Source organism: Sceloporus occidentalis, unplaced genomic scaffold (genome assembly GCF_023333645.1).
Source record: "Sceloporus occidentalis isolate IW3139 unplaced genomic scaffold, rSceOcc1.0.p SCAF_3, whole genome shotgun sequence".
Lineage (NCBI taxonomy): Eukaryota > Metazoa > Chordata > Lepidosauria > Squamata > Phrynosomatidae > Sceloporus > Sceloporus occidentalis.
Window position 1 is genome coordinate 125,343,789 of NW_028316983.1, and position 19,532 is coordinate 125,363,320.

Below are 19,532 nucleotides of genomic sequence, written 5' to 3' on the forward strand. Positions count from 1 at the left end.
TCTAACTCCCTTATTTAAGTCTCTTCTAAGCCCCCCTTTAACCCCTCTCTATCTTACTCCTCTTTATCTAACCCTAACCCCCTCTAGGTACCCCATTTAGCCCTCCTTCTATAGCCCCCCTTTCTCAAACCCCCTTATTTAACCCCCCTTCTATCTAACCCTATATATTTTTTTAAAAAACCAGCATTTCCCTCATGTCCTCCATTTTTAATAAAAGTGTCCTACATTTGGAGGAAAAAATGTTGTCCTACATTTGTCCTACATTTGTCCTGGTTTGGAGGTCCTGACTTATGGCAACCCTAAATACATGAGACTTCTTAGGAAAGTGGAAAATATCCCAATTTCCCCTGCTGTATCCCAAACAATCATTCTATATGTTTCTGTCACAGCATCTCTCTGAAAGATATTCAGAATTGTATTTATTACTTTAGCCAGTGAACAAGACCACTTTGGAGGAGAGACAGTATCATTTTATTTTCACACATGCAGAGAGAGAGAAGGAAGGAAGGAAGGAAGGAAAGAAAGAAAGAAAGAAAGAAAGAGAGCTCTAATGGCTTATAAACTGGGAAATAGGCTTGGTTTGAGCAAAGAAAAATGTAGCCCCATGCAACTGACATGAAACAAACTGCAGAATTTCAGGGTTCATTTCTCTGTTATTAGCTGATTTACACTAGTTAGCCCAGAGAATATTTCTTCTAATACACATCAAGTGTCTCAAATAAGTGTGTCATTGCATATCACTGCCCAAGTGCCTAAGTCCACTGTGAATTCATTATATTGCTTTCTACTTTTTGGAATAACAATATGAAGGAGGAGTTAACATGATGAGGCTCAGTTTCAGGTCCTGTTGGGAGGTGTCAATATTTGCCTTGTCATTATAATCATTATATTTTAAAAAGATCTCATCCTTAGAACGAAACTCGCGGACTATGATTTCTTTAACTTCTGTCTTCTGGCCACTGCAATTAATGGTCAAGAAGTGCTTTGTGGGCTGATGGTAGACCTTGAGAATCCGTGAGTCCTTTTCCCCTTTCAGGCTAATACTCCCCTCCAGGAATAACACGTAGAAACCATCACAGTGAATTGGGATGGAGCATTTCAAATCATTGACATCCATTGTTCCATCCTTCCTTTTAATTCCAATGGCTTTCTTGTAGACAATTGAGCGATCTGGAATGCAAAAAATCCCAGAGAAAGCCATCAGTTTATAAGCCACACAGACACAATCTTAGAAAAATAACAAAAAATGAACAACTTGTGTTGGGGGGGGGATTTATAAAAGAGATAGATGGTAAGTAAACCTATAAAAGAAGTGAAAGAACAAGAGAAAACGGTGGCAGCCTTTCTAGGAAGCTGATTATTCACAGAAGCTTTGCCATCAGAAATGACCAGCTGGGAACTTCACTTACAGTTTTCTATGGATTAGGAAAAAGAAGGAGTTAGTTGGTTGTCTATTTCATTAAAAGCCAGTATGATCATTCTCATAGTGCACATACATGAGCGCTGTATGAACTTCCATGTGCATTAAGGAGGCTAACCATTCAAGTCAGCTCCTGAGAGACAACAGAGTGCATGTTTAATGTCCTTCAAAAGCCATTCCTATAGTTTCTGTTTAGATAGGCAATGTTTGTGGAGGAAAAAAAATATGGTGATTTCCCAGCAGCAGCTGCAGAAATATTTCTAACATCTACTTCTGGTCTCATGATCTAGTGTAGGATACCAGGACAGTGTTTACTCATAAGATCTGCCAGTACTAGGCATGAAAATCTTGCACCTGCTGGAGCATGCCAGCCCCTCTACACAACATGCGCTAGTTGGCTGGTTCATTATTTCCATTCATATCTAGACTTTAGGTTTTTTAATCCAGGATGGGTAATACAGTCCAAAACATTCAACAGTAAACTAACAATTACAGGAATGTACAGTTGGCCCTTCTTATACACAGACTTTTTATACACGGATTCAAGCATCCACGGTTTGAAAATGTTCAAAAAAAGTATAAATTTCAAATATTGATTTTCCATTTTTTATAAGGGACACCATTTTGCTATGTCATTATATTTAATGGGACTTGAGCATCCATGGATTTTGTTATCTACGGGGGATCTTGGAACCAAAACCCAGCGTATAACTAGGGTCCACTGTATATGTATATATGGATAGATATAGATAAACAAATTACTCATTTCATTAATCCACAGCAGAGGTAACCCACTGTAAATTGCAGGGTAAACAAATAGGCATTAGCCTAGTGTCAAAATTATAGTAAAGTTGTTACCAGGTTTACCTCTTGGAGAAGACCATTCCAATGTTAGGATGCTACCATTCAGTGTGTTTCCCCCAGCAGCAGGACAAGAAAAAAGGTCTCAGCGGCAAATCAAAGGGCACGGTTCTACTCAGAGACCAGAAACAGTGCACTGATATACTAACATTAACTATGGGGCTGTACAGAGTGGCTTGAAGCACTGGCGTGAGGGTGGTGTGGGAACATGGCATTTGGATGACACACGCCCTCATGCCACCCCCATGCCAGCTTCACTCTACTCACCTGACCGCATGGTGGGTGGTGTCATAGTGCTCCTTTGGCACAGTGTTTATATGATGCATGCCCAAAGGAGCGCTGAAAAGTGCCGCCAATGTGGCAAGAGCACCTTTCTGATGGTTCTTAAAGGAGTGGCATTTTGCCGTTTCTTTTAGAGCCAGCAAAGTGCTAGATCAGGGCTGTGGCATGCGATTGCCACAGCCCTGATCTGGTGCTGAAAGGGGCAGTGGGATGCCGCTCTATTGGGGCAGTCTGTAAAGCCTCTATGTTCCTTTAAAAATTACAGCAGTTTTTTTTTTCCAATGAAAGGTAAAATAATTTTAATGGCATTTTTCCAGGGAATTATAAACAGTGGGATCATTGTCATTTGCTACATTCACTGTTTTCATTTCATCCATTTCAGTGCCTTACCTGTCATCCTCAACAAACTCTCTCATTTTGTGGTGGCTATTTGTGGTGGGGAGCCATGCAACATAAAACAGGAGGGAGGGAAGGACAACAGTGCAGCATGTGCATGAGGAATGAAGGCTGTAGAGCATTAGGATTGGCATCACCTGGTGCAATAGCTCATGGTGTCATGCCTCCATTTACCTGCTCCCATACCACACCATAGAGAGTCCTAAGTAATGTTTTTTGTAGCCTTCTCTTTGGGCATGTGCACCATGCTCCAGCACAGAGTTCACCGGAGTTCATTACTAGAAAGCAAGAGGAACATGAGACTTGGCAATAAATAAGTGGGTTTTGGGTTGCAGTTTGGGCACTCGGTTTCTCAAGGGTTCGCCATCACTGGGATAGCAAAAAGGGCACCTCAGATGGCTAGCAACAAAAATCACTGCCAACATGAGAGGAAGGTGACTATCAAAGAAATGAGACAAGAGTATAAGAACGAGACTAAGCAGATGAGAAGAAAGAGGAGAAAGAAAGGTGCCAAGAAATAATGAACAGGATTTATAATGAGCTAGAACATTTGTAGGTAATATTATTGTTTGTCAGTATCTTGACAAGTGTACGTTTGGTCATTTTTTAAAAATTTTTGTTAACAATTGCAGACAGGTATGCCCAACTTGGATTTAAAAAAGAAAATCATTATTTTTTTCCTAAGGGATAGAACTCTCTATATTATTAAATTGTGTTTTTGGTGGTACATATGCAAGATTACAGTTTTACTGTCATGTGCCTTCAAGTTGTTTCTGACTTATGGTGATCCGAAGGTCAACCCACCTATCGAGGTTTTATTGGCAAGATTTATTCAGAGGGGGGTTACCTTTGCCTTCCTCTGAGGCTGACAGTGTGACTTGCCCAAGGTCACCCAGTGAGTTTCCATGGTTAAGTGGGGATTCAGATCCTTGTCTCCAAATTAGTAGTCCAGTGCTCAAACCACTACATCATGCTGGCTCATGATAGAGATGTGATTATTCACTATTTTTTGTCCTGAAGAATGCAATGATTAATTGTGATAATTCATTCATGTTGCAAGTTTGAAATGTATTCTATGTAAGTTTAAGACTTGAGACTATGTAAAATTCTGTTGCTCTTATGCATAGAAAACTGCATATTTCTATGTTAGAAACATATTGCTTCAAAGTTTGATGGAGTCTCCTTTTTGGAGGTTTTTCGACAGAGGCTGTAAGGCCATCTGTCAGGGGTGCTTTGATTCTGTGTTCCTCCATGGCAGAGGGTTGGACTGGATGGCCCTTGAGGTCTCTTCCAACTCTATGATTCTGATTCTATTCTGTGCAGAAAATAGTATTTGTAGAAAAATGCTGTTTTCTGTGCAAAACAGGCATGTGCAAATTTGGCATACAAAAAGCCTCAAATTTCAAAAAAACTTGGTCAATTACATTTCCTTGGCATCAGGATTTCTTGACATTCAAGAAACATGCTTTTGGTCATTTTTTGTAAAACTGGAATATTCTTCCATCCCTATTTTAGTAAAATATTAAATTATCTACATAAATATACAATATTAAATTAAGTATATAATTATATATTTATCTATATAAATAAAATGAAGTTTTTTTGTGATAACACATCATACATAAACAGCTAGACCAAATCAGGAGAATATGCTTGAGATAGTGTGACTTAAAATATATGCTAAATGGTCCTGGAGATGGCTCAATTTTTCCCATTAGATCTTTGTGGGAGGATATGTTTGGGATGCTCTGCCATAAAATCATAGAATCTTAGAATAACAGAGTTGGAAGAGACCGCAAGGGCCATCCAGTCCAACCCCCTGCCATGAAGGAACTCACAATCAAAGCATAAAATCCTCCAAGGAGGGAGTCTCCATCACTCTCCAAGGGAGTGTGTTCCACTGTCAAAAAGCCCTTACTGTCAGGAAGTTCTTCCTAATGTTGAGGCAGAATCTCTTTTGCTGCAGCTTGCATCCATTGTTCTAGGTCCTAGTCTCTGGAGCAGCAGAAAACAAGCTTGCTCCCTCCTCAATATGACATCCCTTCAAGTATTTAAACAGGGCTATCATATCACCTCTTAACCTTCTCTTCTCCAGGCTAAACATCCCCAGCTCCCTAAACTGTTCCTCATAGAATCATAGAGTTGGAAGAGACCACAAGGGCCATCCAGTCCAACCCCCTGCCATGCAGGAAATCACAATCAAAGCATCCCCGACAGATGGCCATCCAGCCTCTGCTTGAAGACCTCCAAGGAGGGAGACTCCACTACACTCCAAGGGAGTTTGATCCACTGTCGAACAGCCCTTACTGTCAGGAAGTTCCTCCTAATGTTGAGGTGGAATCTCTTTTCCTGTAGCTTGCATCCATTGCTTCAGGTCCTAGTCTCTGGACCAGCAGAAAACAAACTTGCTCCCTCCTCAATATGACATCCCTTCAAATATTTAAACAGGGCTATCATATCACCTCTTAACCTTCTTTTCTCCAGGCTAAACATCCCTAGCTCCCTAAGACGTTCCTCGTAGGACATGGTTTCCAGACCTTTCACCATTTTAGTTGCCCTCCTTTGGACACGCTCCAGTTTCTCAATGTCCTTTTTGAATTGTGGTGCCCAGAACTGGAGACAATATTCCAGGTGGGGCCTGACCAGAGCAGAATATAGTGGCACTATTACTTCCCTTGATCTAGACACTATACTTTTATTGATGCAGCCTAAAATTGCATTGGCCTTTTTAGCTGCTGCGTCACACTGTTGACTCATGTTCAACTTGTGGTCTACTTGGACTCCCAGATCCCTTTCACATGTAGTTTCATTCAGCCAGGTATTGCCCATCCTATATCTGTGCATTTCATTTTTCCGCCCTAAGTGCAGTACCTTACTTTTAGGGTGGGTAACATGCACAAAATTCACTTTGCATGAATCACGTATATAAAATTATGACTTCCTCTTGTGGGGTATTTCTGGTGTCATTCCTTTTCAGTACAGGGGTAAGAAAAGGATTTCTTCTGGTGCTTTTGTTCTCTCCCAGATTAAAAATGTGGATATGAACAGAGGGTAAAAATATGACGGAAGTTTTTTTCCCCCTTCGTTGCAGTAAGAATATTAGTGTAGTAATGTAATGCTAATTTAAACGTACTTAAAATGGATGTAAGTGTAAATATAGTTCATCCCCTTTCTAGTGTAAATGTATTAAAGTAAGGGTTTCTAAACTTTTAAAATGTAAATATAACATTGTGACAATTTATCCCAGTCTTATTTAAATTTGTCCAAGACAGCAGCCCAGTTTTCCATTTTCTCCTTTCTTCACTAGAATAGGATGGGAGTGTACAGATGAACTTGGTTATGGAACTGAGAATGGAACATTGGTACTCACCGTGAAGGTTTCTTTTCTGCATTGATGGGGAGGGAATCCTTACACTGGAGAGTTTATCGCATGGGGGTTAAACCGCTCCCCAGCGCGTTCTAACGGGGGCGAGCGGGGGCGCGCACGGAACGCGATGGGCACCGGATGGGGCCCAAAATGCGACTTTATCGCACGGGGGGCCGCCGCCGCCGCCGCCACCGCGCGTTCCCATCGCGTCCCAATTCGGTTCCAGAGGGCGCCATTTCTGGGGACGCTTTGAAACAGTTCCCAGAAATGGCGCCCTCTGGAACCGAATTGGGACGCGATGGGAACGCGCGGCGGCGGCAGCCCCCTGTGCGATAAAGTTGCGTTTTGGGCCCCATCCGGTGCCCATCGCATTCCATGCGCGCCCCTGCTCGCCCCCGTTAGAACGCGCTGGGGAGCAGTTTAACCCTCATGCGATAAACTTCTGGGTCTCATTCCCCACTCCTTCTATCTTTGAGGCAGGACTTAACAATCAAGCTTCACTACCCCGAAACCCTTCTCACTCCCAGTGACAGTTAACAAGCTCTGGAGTTAAACTAACAAAAGTCAACAACAACTAGACAACATTAAGAAACTAACAAAGGGTGGGAAGGATTCCTATCCCACCACTGCAGAAAAGGAACCTTCATGGTAAGTACAGTCAGCCCTTCTTATATATGGATTTTTTATACACGGATTCAAGCATCCACAGTTTGAAAATGTTCAAAAACATATAAATTTCAAATATCAAACCTTGATTTTCCATTTTTTATAAGGGACACCATTTTGCTATGTCATTATATTTAATAGGACTTGAGTACCCACGGATTTTGTTATACACGGGGGATCTTGGAACCAAACCCCAGTGTATAACAAGGGTCCACTGTACTACTATTCCAGTATCTTTCTGTGTGGGGAGTGAATCCTTATGCTGGGACCTACACATGTGGTCACCACATGACTACTCATGATTAACATTATACAGATGCTGCAAGACACACCTATCAAAAGACACATCTGCAGAAGTAAACTTGTCATTTTTAAAATATCTGATAAAGGATCAATAAGCAGCCCAAGTGGCTGCCCTACAAATTTCCACCATTGAGGACACTGTACCCAGCACTGTCGAGGTAGCAGCATTTGGAAGGCTCTAGGTTTGTTTGTTTGGTCCCAGATGCTCAGAGCCCTGGAGAAGCACCAGAGGATGCAGCATGCCGTAGACCATCTCCTTCAGATAAAGGTCACATATCCATTCCCAACCATCAAAGATTTTTAGGATCATACTCAATGTTTTTCTTGGTTCTAAAGAACAGCGATTGAAGGGCCATACATTTTGTTATGAAAGTTCCACATGAAGACCCTCAGAATTATCCTGGAGGGGGAATTCAGGCAGGGGAATTCCTAGCATCTATGGACCTTCTGGAGGCATATCTGCACATCCTATGCATCCCATGCTCAACTTCACCCACCTGAAGAAACACTAAACCCTACCATTTGGGCTGCTGGTTTCACCTTGGATGTTCACAAAAGTGTCGGTGGTTCTGGTGACACATTTGAGAGTCCTAGGGGCACATTTTCACTCATATTTGGACAACCTGCTAATCTGGTCATCCTCATGCCTGAAGGCCACGGAGGATCAGTGGATCACCATTGAATGTCTGGAGTTTCATAGGTTTGTTATCAACAGGGAAGATTCATTCAGAACCAACCAAGAGGATCCAGCACCTGAGTGCCATACTAGACATTACTCAACAGAAAGTGTTTCTCCTGGAGGAGAGGAGGTCAACAATTACAGTCCCTAGTCAGTTGAAGTAATGGTGCTGGTAAAATTGTTGGGGTTGATGGTAGCATGCATAGATCTAATTCCTTGGGCCAAGTTTCATCTAAGGGATCTGCAATGGTTTCTCCTTCCTTTCCTAGAGGAGGTGGCAGAAAGGTGCTCCCTGAGAATCAAGGAGGGTGTTGATTACCATCAATGCCAGCCTGAGGGGGATGGGGAGTGCACTGTAATGGGCAGGTAGCATATGGCTCATGGTTAAAGAGTAAGAGGATTAACTTGCTGGAACTACAAGCAGTGTGTCTGGTGCAAGCATGTCTTAGTTCAGACAGATGACATGGACACCAAGAATCAGTCTGCATTGGTGGGATCTGTTCTAACTTTTTTACATTATGATTTGAGTAAAGGTTTGGTAACAATATGCTTAAGACTCATGTGTCACCTTTGAGATCCAGCCTGACAGGGGAAAAAAGGTAAGCCCTGGCTTTCCACACTTATTTTCAGATTTTTTAGAGTGGTTTCTCTAATTTGTACAGGGCTCTCAGGGTTTCTGAACTGAGAGGGCATAAGGAGGTTTGTGTTTTTCACAGAGATTTTATTGTCCTTTGTCTAGATCTTTCATTTACCCCCAAGGTGAACTCAGCATTTCATGTGATCAATGCAAAAAGGCCTCCAATTTCTTATCCTCTGGGTTCTTAGGGATGTCATTCCCCATCTCTAGAGAAAAGACTCCTCAAGACCAGACCAGCCACAGGAGCATCAATAAAGGGAAGTTTCAACCTCTCCATCATCCCCAAAGGAAGAGAATATAGTTGCTTGGCATAAGTTGGAAGTCCCTAGCAATACCAGGGTGTGACTGCTATGTTTCTATAACATCTGTTATCGCTCCAGGGAAGTATGCTACTAAACATTCCTGCTAGGCCAAGACAGGATGGAACTAGGAGGAAGAGTCTAGCTCTTCCACTTGGGCTGGCAAGGTTCAATTGACAGTTTAGTTAAGCCCTGCCTCAAAGATGGAAGGGAGAAGTGGGATCCAGCATAAGATCCCTGCACTGCAGAAAAAAAGGGAAAGGGGTAAAACACAAATCTGAACAGAAAAAACAAAAACAAACAAACCCAACTTACTGCTATTCTTGATAAATATCCATTGTGTCTGTGGACCTGGACTCTGAAACAGAAATGGAACAAAAATGCGTTATGGAAAATATTTTCAAGGTTAGGATGGAAATGCAGATTCAGATGAAACAACGTTCTGCCCACACAGTGAGAGGCCTGTTGCATGGAAAGTTTCAACAGATTGTAGTCATTTACTACAAGCAAATGAATACTCTGCTTGACCACACAGCAGATACTGGGATCTGTGGCCTATTCAAAGACTGTCAAGTACATAGTGGGTGGGGTGGGGGAGTGCTTTTAGTGTGCAAAAAATATATATATCCAGATTTCACCTCTTTATCCAAGTACTGCTTCCCATGCATTGGCGTTAAAGAATAGAAAAGGAATGGTTATCCATCAGTATACCATTCAGTAGTCTACTCTAGTCTGATGAGCTTTCCCATTGGATATTTAATGGTTTATACATATGGGGCCTAAAGCAGTAACTGGCTTCTCTTATCCAATACAGAGACTTCTAGAACAGGTTTTTAAATTCACATCATATAATGCTCTACTTTTGTTTACACACATATGTTTTCCCATATAATGTTTTGTCTTTGTTTTACTGACACAGCTGGGTTTGATTACAAATAGCATTCTCAATATTGTACTAATTATGACATAGTGGTTTGAGTGTTGCACTTGACTTTGGAGACTATGGTGCAATTCCCCACTCGGCCATGAAACCCACTCGGTAATCCTGGGTAAAGCACAAGCTTTCAGATTTGGAGGAAAAGCAATGGTAAATTTCCTCTGAACAAATCTTCCAAGAAAACCCCATGATAGGTATTGCTATAAGACAAAAATGACTTGAAGGCACACAAAACCAACATCAAGGTGGGGAGGGGAGGAAGGTCACTGGACTTCACTCATTAACAGCTCTCACTTCCAATCCAGGTCAAGAATTTCAACAGCATTCTCCAGGCACAATGATTGTGGCAATTCCTTCCACTCTCTTCTGCTGCCTCTCAAATTGGCATTTAAGTTTAGTGGCAATTTTGTATTTACTGCAGCTTGTGTTTCTGTCAGGGCACAATCTTCAATCCTCCTTTCCTAATCCAGTCCCATCCTTCTTTAGTATTTGGTCTGCTTAAATGAGTTTCTATATTGTTGTCAGTATCTTTATCTGTTGTTGTTGTTGTTGGTTGTTGTTATTTCTTACTTGCCTCTACCCATGGTTTGAGACAGGTAACAACAACAGTTAACAGAAACACCACATCAGTGAAAATACATCTCAATTTAAAAGGACAAATAAGATATACATATATTAAAATGATCCATGTTTAAATTAATCATTCAAAATTCACTATTTGAAAATCATCTTGATAAGCCTGCCAGAAGAAATTGGTCTTTAGTGCTCTTTTAAATTCAGACAGTGTATTCAGCTGTCAAATCTCTTCTGGCAGGTCATTCCACAATCTAGGGTAGCTGAAGAAAAGGTCCTCTGGCTGACAGTTGCCAACCTAGTCCTGGATGACTGGAGTAAATGTCCTCCAGAAGACCTGAGTGTGCTGAGCGGATTATATGGGAAAAGGCAATTCTATAAGTAATCTGGACCCAAACCATCAAGGGCTTTAAAGGTAATTACCAACACTTGTACTTAGGCTGTCAGTATGAGGCAGAGTCAATCCCATCACTCCCTACCCTCACCCTGAATTTTGACTTACATTTCAATATGCATTATTTGCTTAATGTTTCTGTTCTGTCCGCATTTTTTTTCTTGCCTGTCTGTATTGCATGTGTATCATTTACACATACATATTATGACTGTTTCCAATTCATGATGTATTGTGTTTTGTAAACACAGAATTGTAAAAATACATGGTGTATTAACCAGCCTTACACCATACTGAGTGCACATGTTTCCCCCCTTGATTTACCCACTCTGGCTTGGCATACCACCTAAACACAGCACTGGCTGGTTCTTTGAATCAGTGCAGGTAGGAATGAAATTTATCTTTGTTGCCTGTATTATCCCAGAGTAAATCCTCAGATAAGCTTTGTGTTTGATTGGCCTCAACTGAGGTCCAAAACACACTACAGAAGTAATCCAGTTTGAGAGTGCTTTAACTGCCCTGGGTCAGCGCTAGGGAATTATACTCCCACCAGAGCTCCCTGGCAGTGAAGGCTAAATGTCTCACAAAACTAGTTCCCGGGATTCCCTAGCACTGAGCCAGGTCAGTTTAAGTTTATTTCTGCAGTGTGTTTTGGACCCGAGTATTCTTCCAGTGCTCTAGTCATTGTCCCACCTGTTTTCTTTGAAAACCAGGGCGCTGCACTCTGTGAGATAGGACGCTCAAGAGCGATCATGCCCCTGTCCTGGCCATTTTTTCATTCCAGAGGTCAACCAAGACTTTAAGAGAATTGCATACTGAGGCATTATGAAACTTCCAAGAACTATCAGGAATCCATCTGGATCCTTGGGGCAGAACACCTTAATAAGTCACCCATCTCTGCAGAGGTTTTGAGTCCCAGAAGACCTAACATGCACCAGTGTTCTGTCTATGACAATGGAACTATAGGCAGTTCCTTCACTCCCAACTCACCCTTGCCTCACCAAGCACAGAAAACCAGATCCAGAATGTGCCCAGCAGATACCACTTTGGAAGGACCCATTGTTGGCATGTCAGACATGATGTCCTGAGCCACTCCCAACAGTGCCATCACAGCGAGGATGTTGAAGTTCTCCTCCCTCCCTCCATCCCAGTGCAGGTAGGTGCCATTTGCTGCCTGAAGGACAGCAAGGAAGTGATAGAGGGAAAATGTGAGATGGCAGCTGTTTTGCAATTCAAAAAAAAAAAAAAAAAAAAAGCAATAAAAATATCCAGAACATCAAAGTTTAAATGGACAGCGCCCAGTTGAAATGGGTGAAGTCTGCCCTGTGTGAGAGACTAAACATTTTAATTATCTCACAATTAATGTGTGGAGAAAACAGTAAATATATTTTCCACCCTTCTTCAGGGATGAGAAAAATTATGACAGCAATTTACATCTCTACCAGATGTAAATTGGGAAACATTTATTTGCTTTCAGTGAATTCATGTCTCTAAACTGGAAGAAGTGCATCTAAGAGTAGTAAACAGACATGCGAATGTAGAGCTTTACTGCTCCAGCCCCATTCTGGAAGCAGTTATGCTTGCTAAAAAAAAAAGGGGGGGGAACTTTGTACTTTTTAGTCAGCCATCACCGCACCACTCACAATCACACAACCGGGGCTGCTGCCCTCATCCCATGCTCTTCCCTTAAACTCACCTCCCTGCATTATGCCTTACCCAGCATGCCTTTAGGGATTCTCCCCTTTTTTCTGCACAATTCTGGAGCTCTGCAGCCCAGAATTAACTCTTAACAAGTAAAATAAAAATAATAAAAATAATTAGATTAAAAAAAGTAATCAGGATGCTTTGGAATCGTTGGGGGATGGGGAAAAGGGGAACACTGACAGCACGTGTCTGGCAATCATACAATAGCCCCAGAGCAACATTTCACACTTGTGGAATTGCACAATTGCTAGGTCATTCACAGGTTTTCCCCGTGAATGAAAAGGGACAGGTGGGGCACAGGGCAGCTATAGGTCAGAGGTAGCATCCTGCAATGAGTATCGTCAAGCCACTTCTTTGCCAGTGTAATTGTGGTTTAAAAGCCATGTGCAGTATCTATAATTTTTGAGAATTCTTGGAGAACAGGGGAGGTCATTGCAGATTGGGGATGGACAATATTGTCCTCATCTTCAAGAGGGAAATGGAAGACCTGGGCAACTAGTGACCAGTCACTTTGGCATCAGTGCTCATAAATGTTAATTATCTGTTCTAAATTAACTAGCTGGCCTATGAACCCTTAGAAAAGAATGCTTTGATTATTAAGTATCAGCGTGGATTTCTCAAAGGCAAGCAGTGTCATACTAATCTCTCTCTCTCTCTCTCTCTCTCTGGGAACTGGGAAACTGATCCCAAGTGTCTTCACTGTAACCTCCTCATAAACTATCTCAAGGTACCTTCTCCCTCCCTCATGTGACATTTTCTGTTTTAGGATTAACACATTTGAATCCAGTCATTTGCAAAAATAACAACAATTCACAATTTGAACGTCTCATTGTCAATATGTATGTACTAGTCTGCCTTTATTTATTAAATGTAAAGGCCTTGTAAAGTAGGGGTGGGCAACTGTGGAAGGCTAGGGGGGCACTTTAGCAAAGTAGGAGACCCTGGGAGGCTACACCTACACCAAAGGGAATTTTAAAACAAGTGTGGAGCAAGAGGGGAACAAATTGTATGATCAAGAAAAAAGATTATGGATGCAATACACTGAAGATATATAAAACAAATGAAAAGTTGACAATTTCAGTCAAGGAAGAGTCTTTTCTCATTGAGCCTACAGTTTTATTTTTTTATTTTTTACAAATATTTTTATGAAGTTTTTTCTACATATTAAAATATATAATACTATATGTCTGCTATTTGTACATATTTACATCAATGTTACTTCCTTTTATCTTTATCCAGTTCGTATACAGTGGGTCCTCTCCTTATGCGAGGGATCCTTTCCGGATCACCCTGCGTAAGAGAAAATCCGCCTATGCCCAAGCCCCATAGGACATAATGGAGCGTGTGCATGTGGTGGTGCTGTGCGTGGGCACACATGCCATTGTTCTCCTCCCCGCAGGGCATTTGCGCATGGCGTGGACGCACTGTACTATACATCCGATTAATATTACTTTCTTTTCCCAAATTAAAATTAAAATTTACTTCACACGTATGTTACTGGTAAATATAAACCCTTTTTGCCTCCTTTTCAATCTTAATATAACCCTATCCAAAAAAAAATTCAATTCCATTATTTTCTCTTTTTTACTTCTTTAAGTGGTTTGCGATTAAGTTTAAAGAATTGTCAAAAATAATACTAGCATGTGTCCCTTTTCCATTACTCAAATAATTTATCCATGGTTTCCAATCCTGTTCGAATTTCTTTATTGATATTTTTTATTGCACAAATCATATAAAATAGTAATTTTCCATATTTTTTGTCTAGGTCTTCATCTTCAATCATATTAAGTAGAAACATTTCCACCAGCAATGCATCCATGTACAAACTTCAGTATTGCATTTCCAACAAATATTTTTATGGCTATGAGATATCTTGGCTATCGTGTCTCGGGTAATAATCCTACAGTTTTAGAAAGCAAAACAGAGGTCTCCCCCAAAGCACTTTGGAAAAATAAACCAATACATCAGTTTCACCTTACGTAGAGAGCATCCATTCAGATCCCTACTAAAATCTGCCAAGAAATATGGGGGGAAAAACCAATGGTGCACAGATTGGAAATGATCAATATAAATTCCAGTCCCTAAGAAAGGAGATACCAGGGACTGCAGTACCTATTGGAGCACTGTTTTACCCTCCCACGTAAGCAGACTGATTCTCAAATTTTTATAATAAAGGCTTTTGCCATATACTGAGTGAAAAATGATAGACTGGTTGTGCCACAACCTTTTATTGTCTTGATGCATAACCTATACTTGGGACAAGAGGCCACTGGTAGGACAAAATAAAAAGAAACAATATGGTTTCCATTTGGCAAGAGGATCAGACAAGACTGCACTTGATAGAAAGCTGGATTAGTCTTGCAGGAACATTGGAGGAATACGGATCAACAATTTGGGATACACAGAAAATGGCAAAGACATGGAACAACTATTGAGGAAAGTCACAGAAGAATGCGCAAAAGCAGGGTTATAGCTGAACATCAAGTTGACAAAAATAAGGACAACAGATAATTAACACAAAAATGGATCAAAAAGACAGGAAAATGGTCAAAGACTTTCTATACCTGGGCTCAGTCATAAATTAAAATGAATATTGTACTTTAAAAATCAGAAGAATTCTACTACGTGGAAAGGCAACTATGAAGGAACTGGACAACATTCTCAAGTTTAAATTATATCATTAAATAACAGTCAGAATTGACTATGACATTGTATTTCCAATTTCTGTGCATGTTTGTGAAAGCTGAAGAATGAAGAAAACTTACAGGAAGAGAATCAACTAATTTGAAATGTGGTGATGGAGGAGTGCTCTATAGAAACCCTGCATTGCTTAAATTACCAGTAAACAGCTCCATGGGCAAATCATGCCTGAACTCTCCCTAGCAGCGAAAATGACTAAACTATGGCATGATATGAGACAACATGAATCATTATCATTCTCAGAAAAGGCAAAGGGTGCACAACTTGAGGAAAATGGAGCAGAGGACAGAATAGGGCAAATTCAGCAGAGAATAAGTAAAGAGATAGGAATATCTGGTTAATCTAAAAGAATATAAGTCTCCAGGACCTGATGAACTATATCCAAGAGTATTAAAAGAACTGACAAATGTAATATCAGAGCCATTGATAATAATCTCTGAGAACTTCTGGAGGAGAAGTGCCAGCAGACTGGAGGAAGGCAAACATTGTTCCCATCTTCAAAAAGGGGGGAAAAGAGGATCCCAACAATTATCGTCCAGTTAGTCTGACATCAATACCAGGACAGATTCTGGAGCAGATCGTTAAACAGAGAGTCTGTGAACATCTAGAAGGCAATGCCATAATTACAAAAAGTCAACATGGGTTTCAGAGAAACAAGTCATGCCAGACAAATCTAATCTCTTTCTTTGATAAAATTACCAGCTTGTTAGATGAAGGGAATGCTGTGGATATAGTATATCTTGATTTCAATAAGGCCTTTGACAAGGTTCCCCATGACATTCATGCAAACAAGCTTGTAAAATGTGGGCTAGACAAGGCAACTGTTACATGGATTTGTAATTGGTTGACCGGCCGAACCCAAAGGGTGCTCAACAATGGCTCCTTTTTATCCTGGAGAGAAGTGACCAGTGGGGTCCCATAGGGCTCTGTCCTGGGCCCAGTGCTATTCAACATCTTTATCAGTGACTTGGATGACAGAATTGGGGCATACTTATCACATTTGCAGATGAAACCAAATTAGAAGGAGTAGCTAATATCCCAGAGGACAGGATCAAAATTCAAAATGACCTTAATAGATTAAAAAGCTGGGCCAAAGCTAACAAAATGTATTTACCTGTCCCTGAAGGCCAGAGACAGTCTGAGGATTCTGTTGGTCTACCGGCCACCCCGTGCACTAACAGACTCCCTAACCGAGCTGACACAGCTGGTCTCGGAACTGGTGTTGGAGTCCCCTAGGCTTCTTGTCCTGGGGGACCTCAACATCCCTTTTGAGGCCAGTGATATTCCAACAGGTGCGGCTCGGGAGTTCATGACTACCATGACAGCCATGGGCCTGTCTCAATTAGTCTCAGGGCCAACACATTGTGCTGGTAATACTCTTGATGTGATCTTCAGTATGGACATGGAGGCTCCGTGGGCAGAGATCTCTAATGTCTCTCCCTTGTCATGGACAGATCATTTCTTGGTTGAAGCTAGAATCAAGGCTTCTACCATTAACCCCCCCAGGGGTGGCGGACCTATTAGGATGGTCCACCCTCGAAGGCTGATGGAACCCATAAGGTTCCAAGAAGCCCTAGAGGGGTATACGACTGGTTCTGACGGCGATTCTGTTGATGCCCTAACCGACATCTGGGATACCAATCTCTCTAGGGCTATACACAGTATCGCTCCCAAGCGTCCTTTCCGGCCTGCTTCCAATAAACAACCCTGGTATACGGAAGATCTCAGGGAAAGGAAGCGGGCTGCGCAACGACTAGAGCGTAAATGGCGAAGACATCAGCACTTGTCTGACAGGACACTCCTTCGCTCTCATTTGAAAGCTTATGGAGTGGCAATAGGTGCAGCGAAGAATTCGTTCTATGCTGCACGTATTGCATCCGTAGAGTCGCGTCCGGCAGAGCTGTTCAGGGTTGTGAGGGAGCTAACTCAGCTCCCTCCCTCCCTCAGCCCTATCTTGAAGTCATCTAAAGTCTGCTGTGACGATTTTAACAACTTCTTTGCGGATAAAATCTCTCGGATAAGGGCTGATCTCGACGCCAGTATTTGTGCAGATCCTGTAGGAGAGGTGTCCGAAGCGTCCGTGGCCCCTGTTATACTGGATCACTTTGAGTTTGTTAGTACCGAGGAAGTGGACAAGATCCTTCGAAGTGTTAGGAGGACGACTTGCTCCCTTGATCCCTGTCCCTCATGGCTGACAGCTCAGGGGGGAGATGTGGTGCGAATCATGTTGCATCGCATAATTAATACATCTCTAAGTGAGGGTCAGTTTCCATCTAAATTAAAATTAGCAGTGGTCAAACCCCTGCTAAAGAAGCCCTCCTTAGACCCCCTGATTCATAATAACTATCGGCCCATCTCGCTGCTGCCTTTTTTGGGGAAGGTGATCGAGAGAGCAGTCGCTTTCCAGCTTCAATCGATCTTGGATGAAACCAATTTTCTAGACCCATTTCAAACCGGCTTCCGGGTGGGCTATGGAGTTGAGACTGCCATGGTCGCCTTAGTTGATGATCTCCGTCTGGGCATGGACAGGGGGAGTGTGTCCCTGTTAGTGCTCTTGGACATCTCAGCGGCCTTCGATACCATCGACCATGGTATCCTTCTGGGACGCCTGAGGGAGTTGGGAATTGGGGGCACTGCTTTGCAGTGGTTCCGTTCCTACCTCTCGGGCAGATCCCAGATGGTGGAGCTGGGGGACTGTCGCTCCGATAGGAGGGCCCTGACATCTGATGTCCCTCAGGGAGCAATCTTGTCCCCTATGCTATTTAACATTTACATGAAGCCGCTGGGAGAGATCATCCGGAGACACGGGGCGCGGTGTTATCAGTACGCTGATGACACCCAGATAGTCTTCTCTATGTCTCCGACTGATGCAGTAACTAAGGATAGCATCTCTCCTCTAGATGCCTGCTTGGCGTCGGTAATGGGCTGGATGAGGGAGAACAAACTCAGTGTGAATCCAGGGAAAACGGAAGTACTGGTGATAGGTTCCCCGGTTTCGGGTGGAGAGATCTGTCATCCGGTCCTGAATGGGGTCACGCTCCCCCTGAAGGACTTGGTGCGCAGCTTGGGAGTGCTCCTTGATACGTCGCTCCAGCTGACTTCTCAGGTGGATGCGACGGTCAGGAGTGCTTGTTATCAGCTTCGGCTGATACGACAGTTGCGTCCCTACCTGGACCGTAGGGACCTTGAATCTGTTGTACATGCTTTGGTAACCTCTCGATTAGATTTCTACAATGCGCTCTACATGGGGCAACCCTTGTACCAAACCCGGAAGCTGCAAATGGTGCAGAATATGGCAGCTAGACTGGTCGCTGGTAGCTCCAGGTCGGACCATATAACACCTATTTTAAAAGACCTTCACTGGCTGCCTATTCGCTTCCGAGCTCAATACAAGGTGTTGGTTTTGACCTATAAAGCCCTAAATGGCTTGGGCCCAGGGTACTTGGAGGACCGCCTCTCCCCATATAATCCGCCCCGCACACTCAGAACATCCGGGACAAATTTGTTGGAGGTCCCTAGGTCAAACTTTGCACGGACCTCACAGAGGGCTTTTGCCATCGCTGCCCCTTCACTTTGGAACAAGCTCCCCGTAGAGCTTCGCTCCGCCGCCTCACTAGATATTTTCAAGAAAAATCTGAAAACGTGTCTATTTCGGCTGGCCTTCCCATCTTAGTTAAATTGTTTATTTTCCTGCCTTTTTTTTTTTTTCCCCTTTCGACCCCGGACCATTATAAATTAATCTCTCTTTCTCTTTGCCCTTCACATATGTATTTTATTGATTTCCTGTTCCTGTTCCTGTTCCTTGTAGTAATGCTTTTAACTTTTATATTGAATTTTTATCTTGTATTGTAATGTTTTAAATTTTGTAAGCCGCCTTGATCATAACTATGGAAAGGCGGGGTAAAAAGAAAATTTATTATTATTATTATTTATTAAAATGAACTTCGACAGGGAGAAATGTAAGGTACGTCTAACTAAAAAGATTGTATGTACAGCGCTGTGTAAATTTACAGCGCTTCATAAATAAAGGTTAATAATAATAATAATAATAATAATAATAATAAGGTACTGCACTTAGGGTGGAAAAGTGAAATGCACAGATAGAGGATGGAGGACACCTGGCTGAATGAAACTACATGTGAAAGGGATTTACGAGTCCAAGTAGACCACAAGTTAAACATGACTCAATAGTGTGATGTGGCAGCTAACAAAACCAATGCAATTTTAGGCTGCATCAATAAAAGTATAGTGTCTAGATCAAGGGAAGTAATAGTGCCATTGAATTTCGCTTTGGTCAGGCCCACCTGGAACACTGTG

General features: G+C 42.2%; 1 protein-coding gene across 1 annotated transcript in view; it reads right to left on the bottom strand.

Annotated features, from left to right (window-relative positions):
• Positions 1 to 579: 579 nt before the first annotated feature.
• Positions 580 to 19,532, bottom strand: part of LOC149316711 (uncharacterized) — a 32,501-nt gene continuing 13,548 nt past the window's right edge. The window contains exons 3-4 of the mRNA XM_089518751.1: positions 9,226 to 9,268; positions 580 to 1,170 (exon numbers count right to left, since the gene is read on the bottom strand). Of these exons, the coding sequence (XP_089374877.1) occupies positions 785 to 1,170; positions 9,226 to 9,268 (429 nt within the window). The 3' untranslated portion in view covers positions 580 to 784. The remainder of the gene's footprint in view (positions 1,171 to 9,225; positions 9,269 to 19,532) is intronic.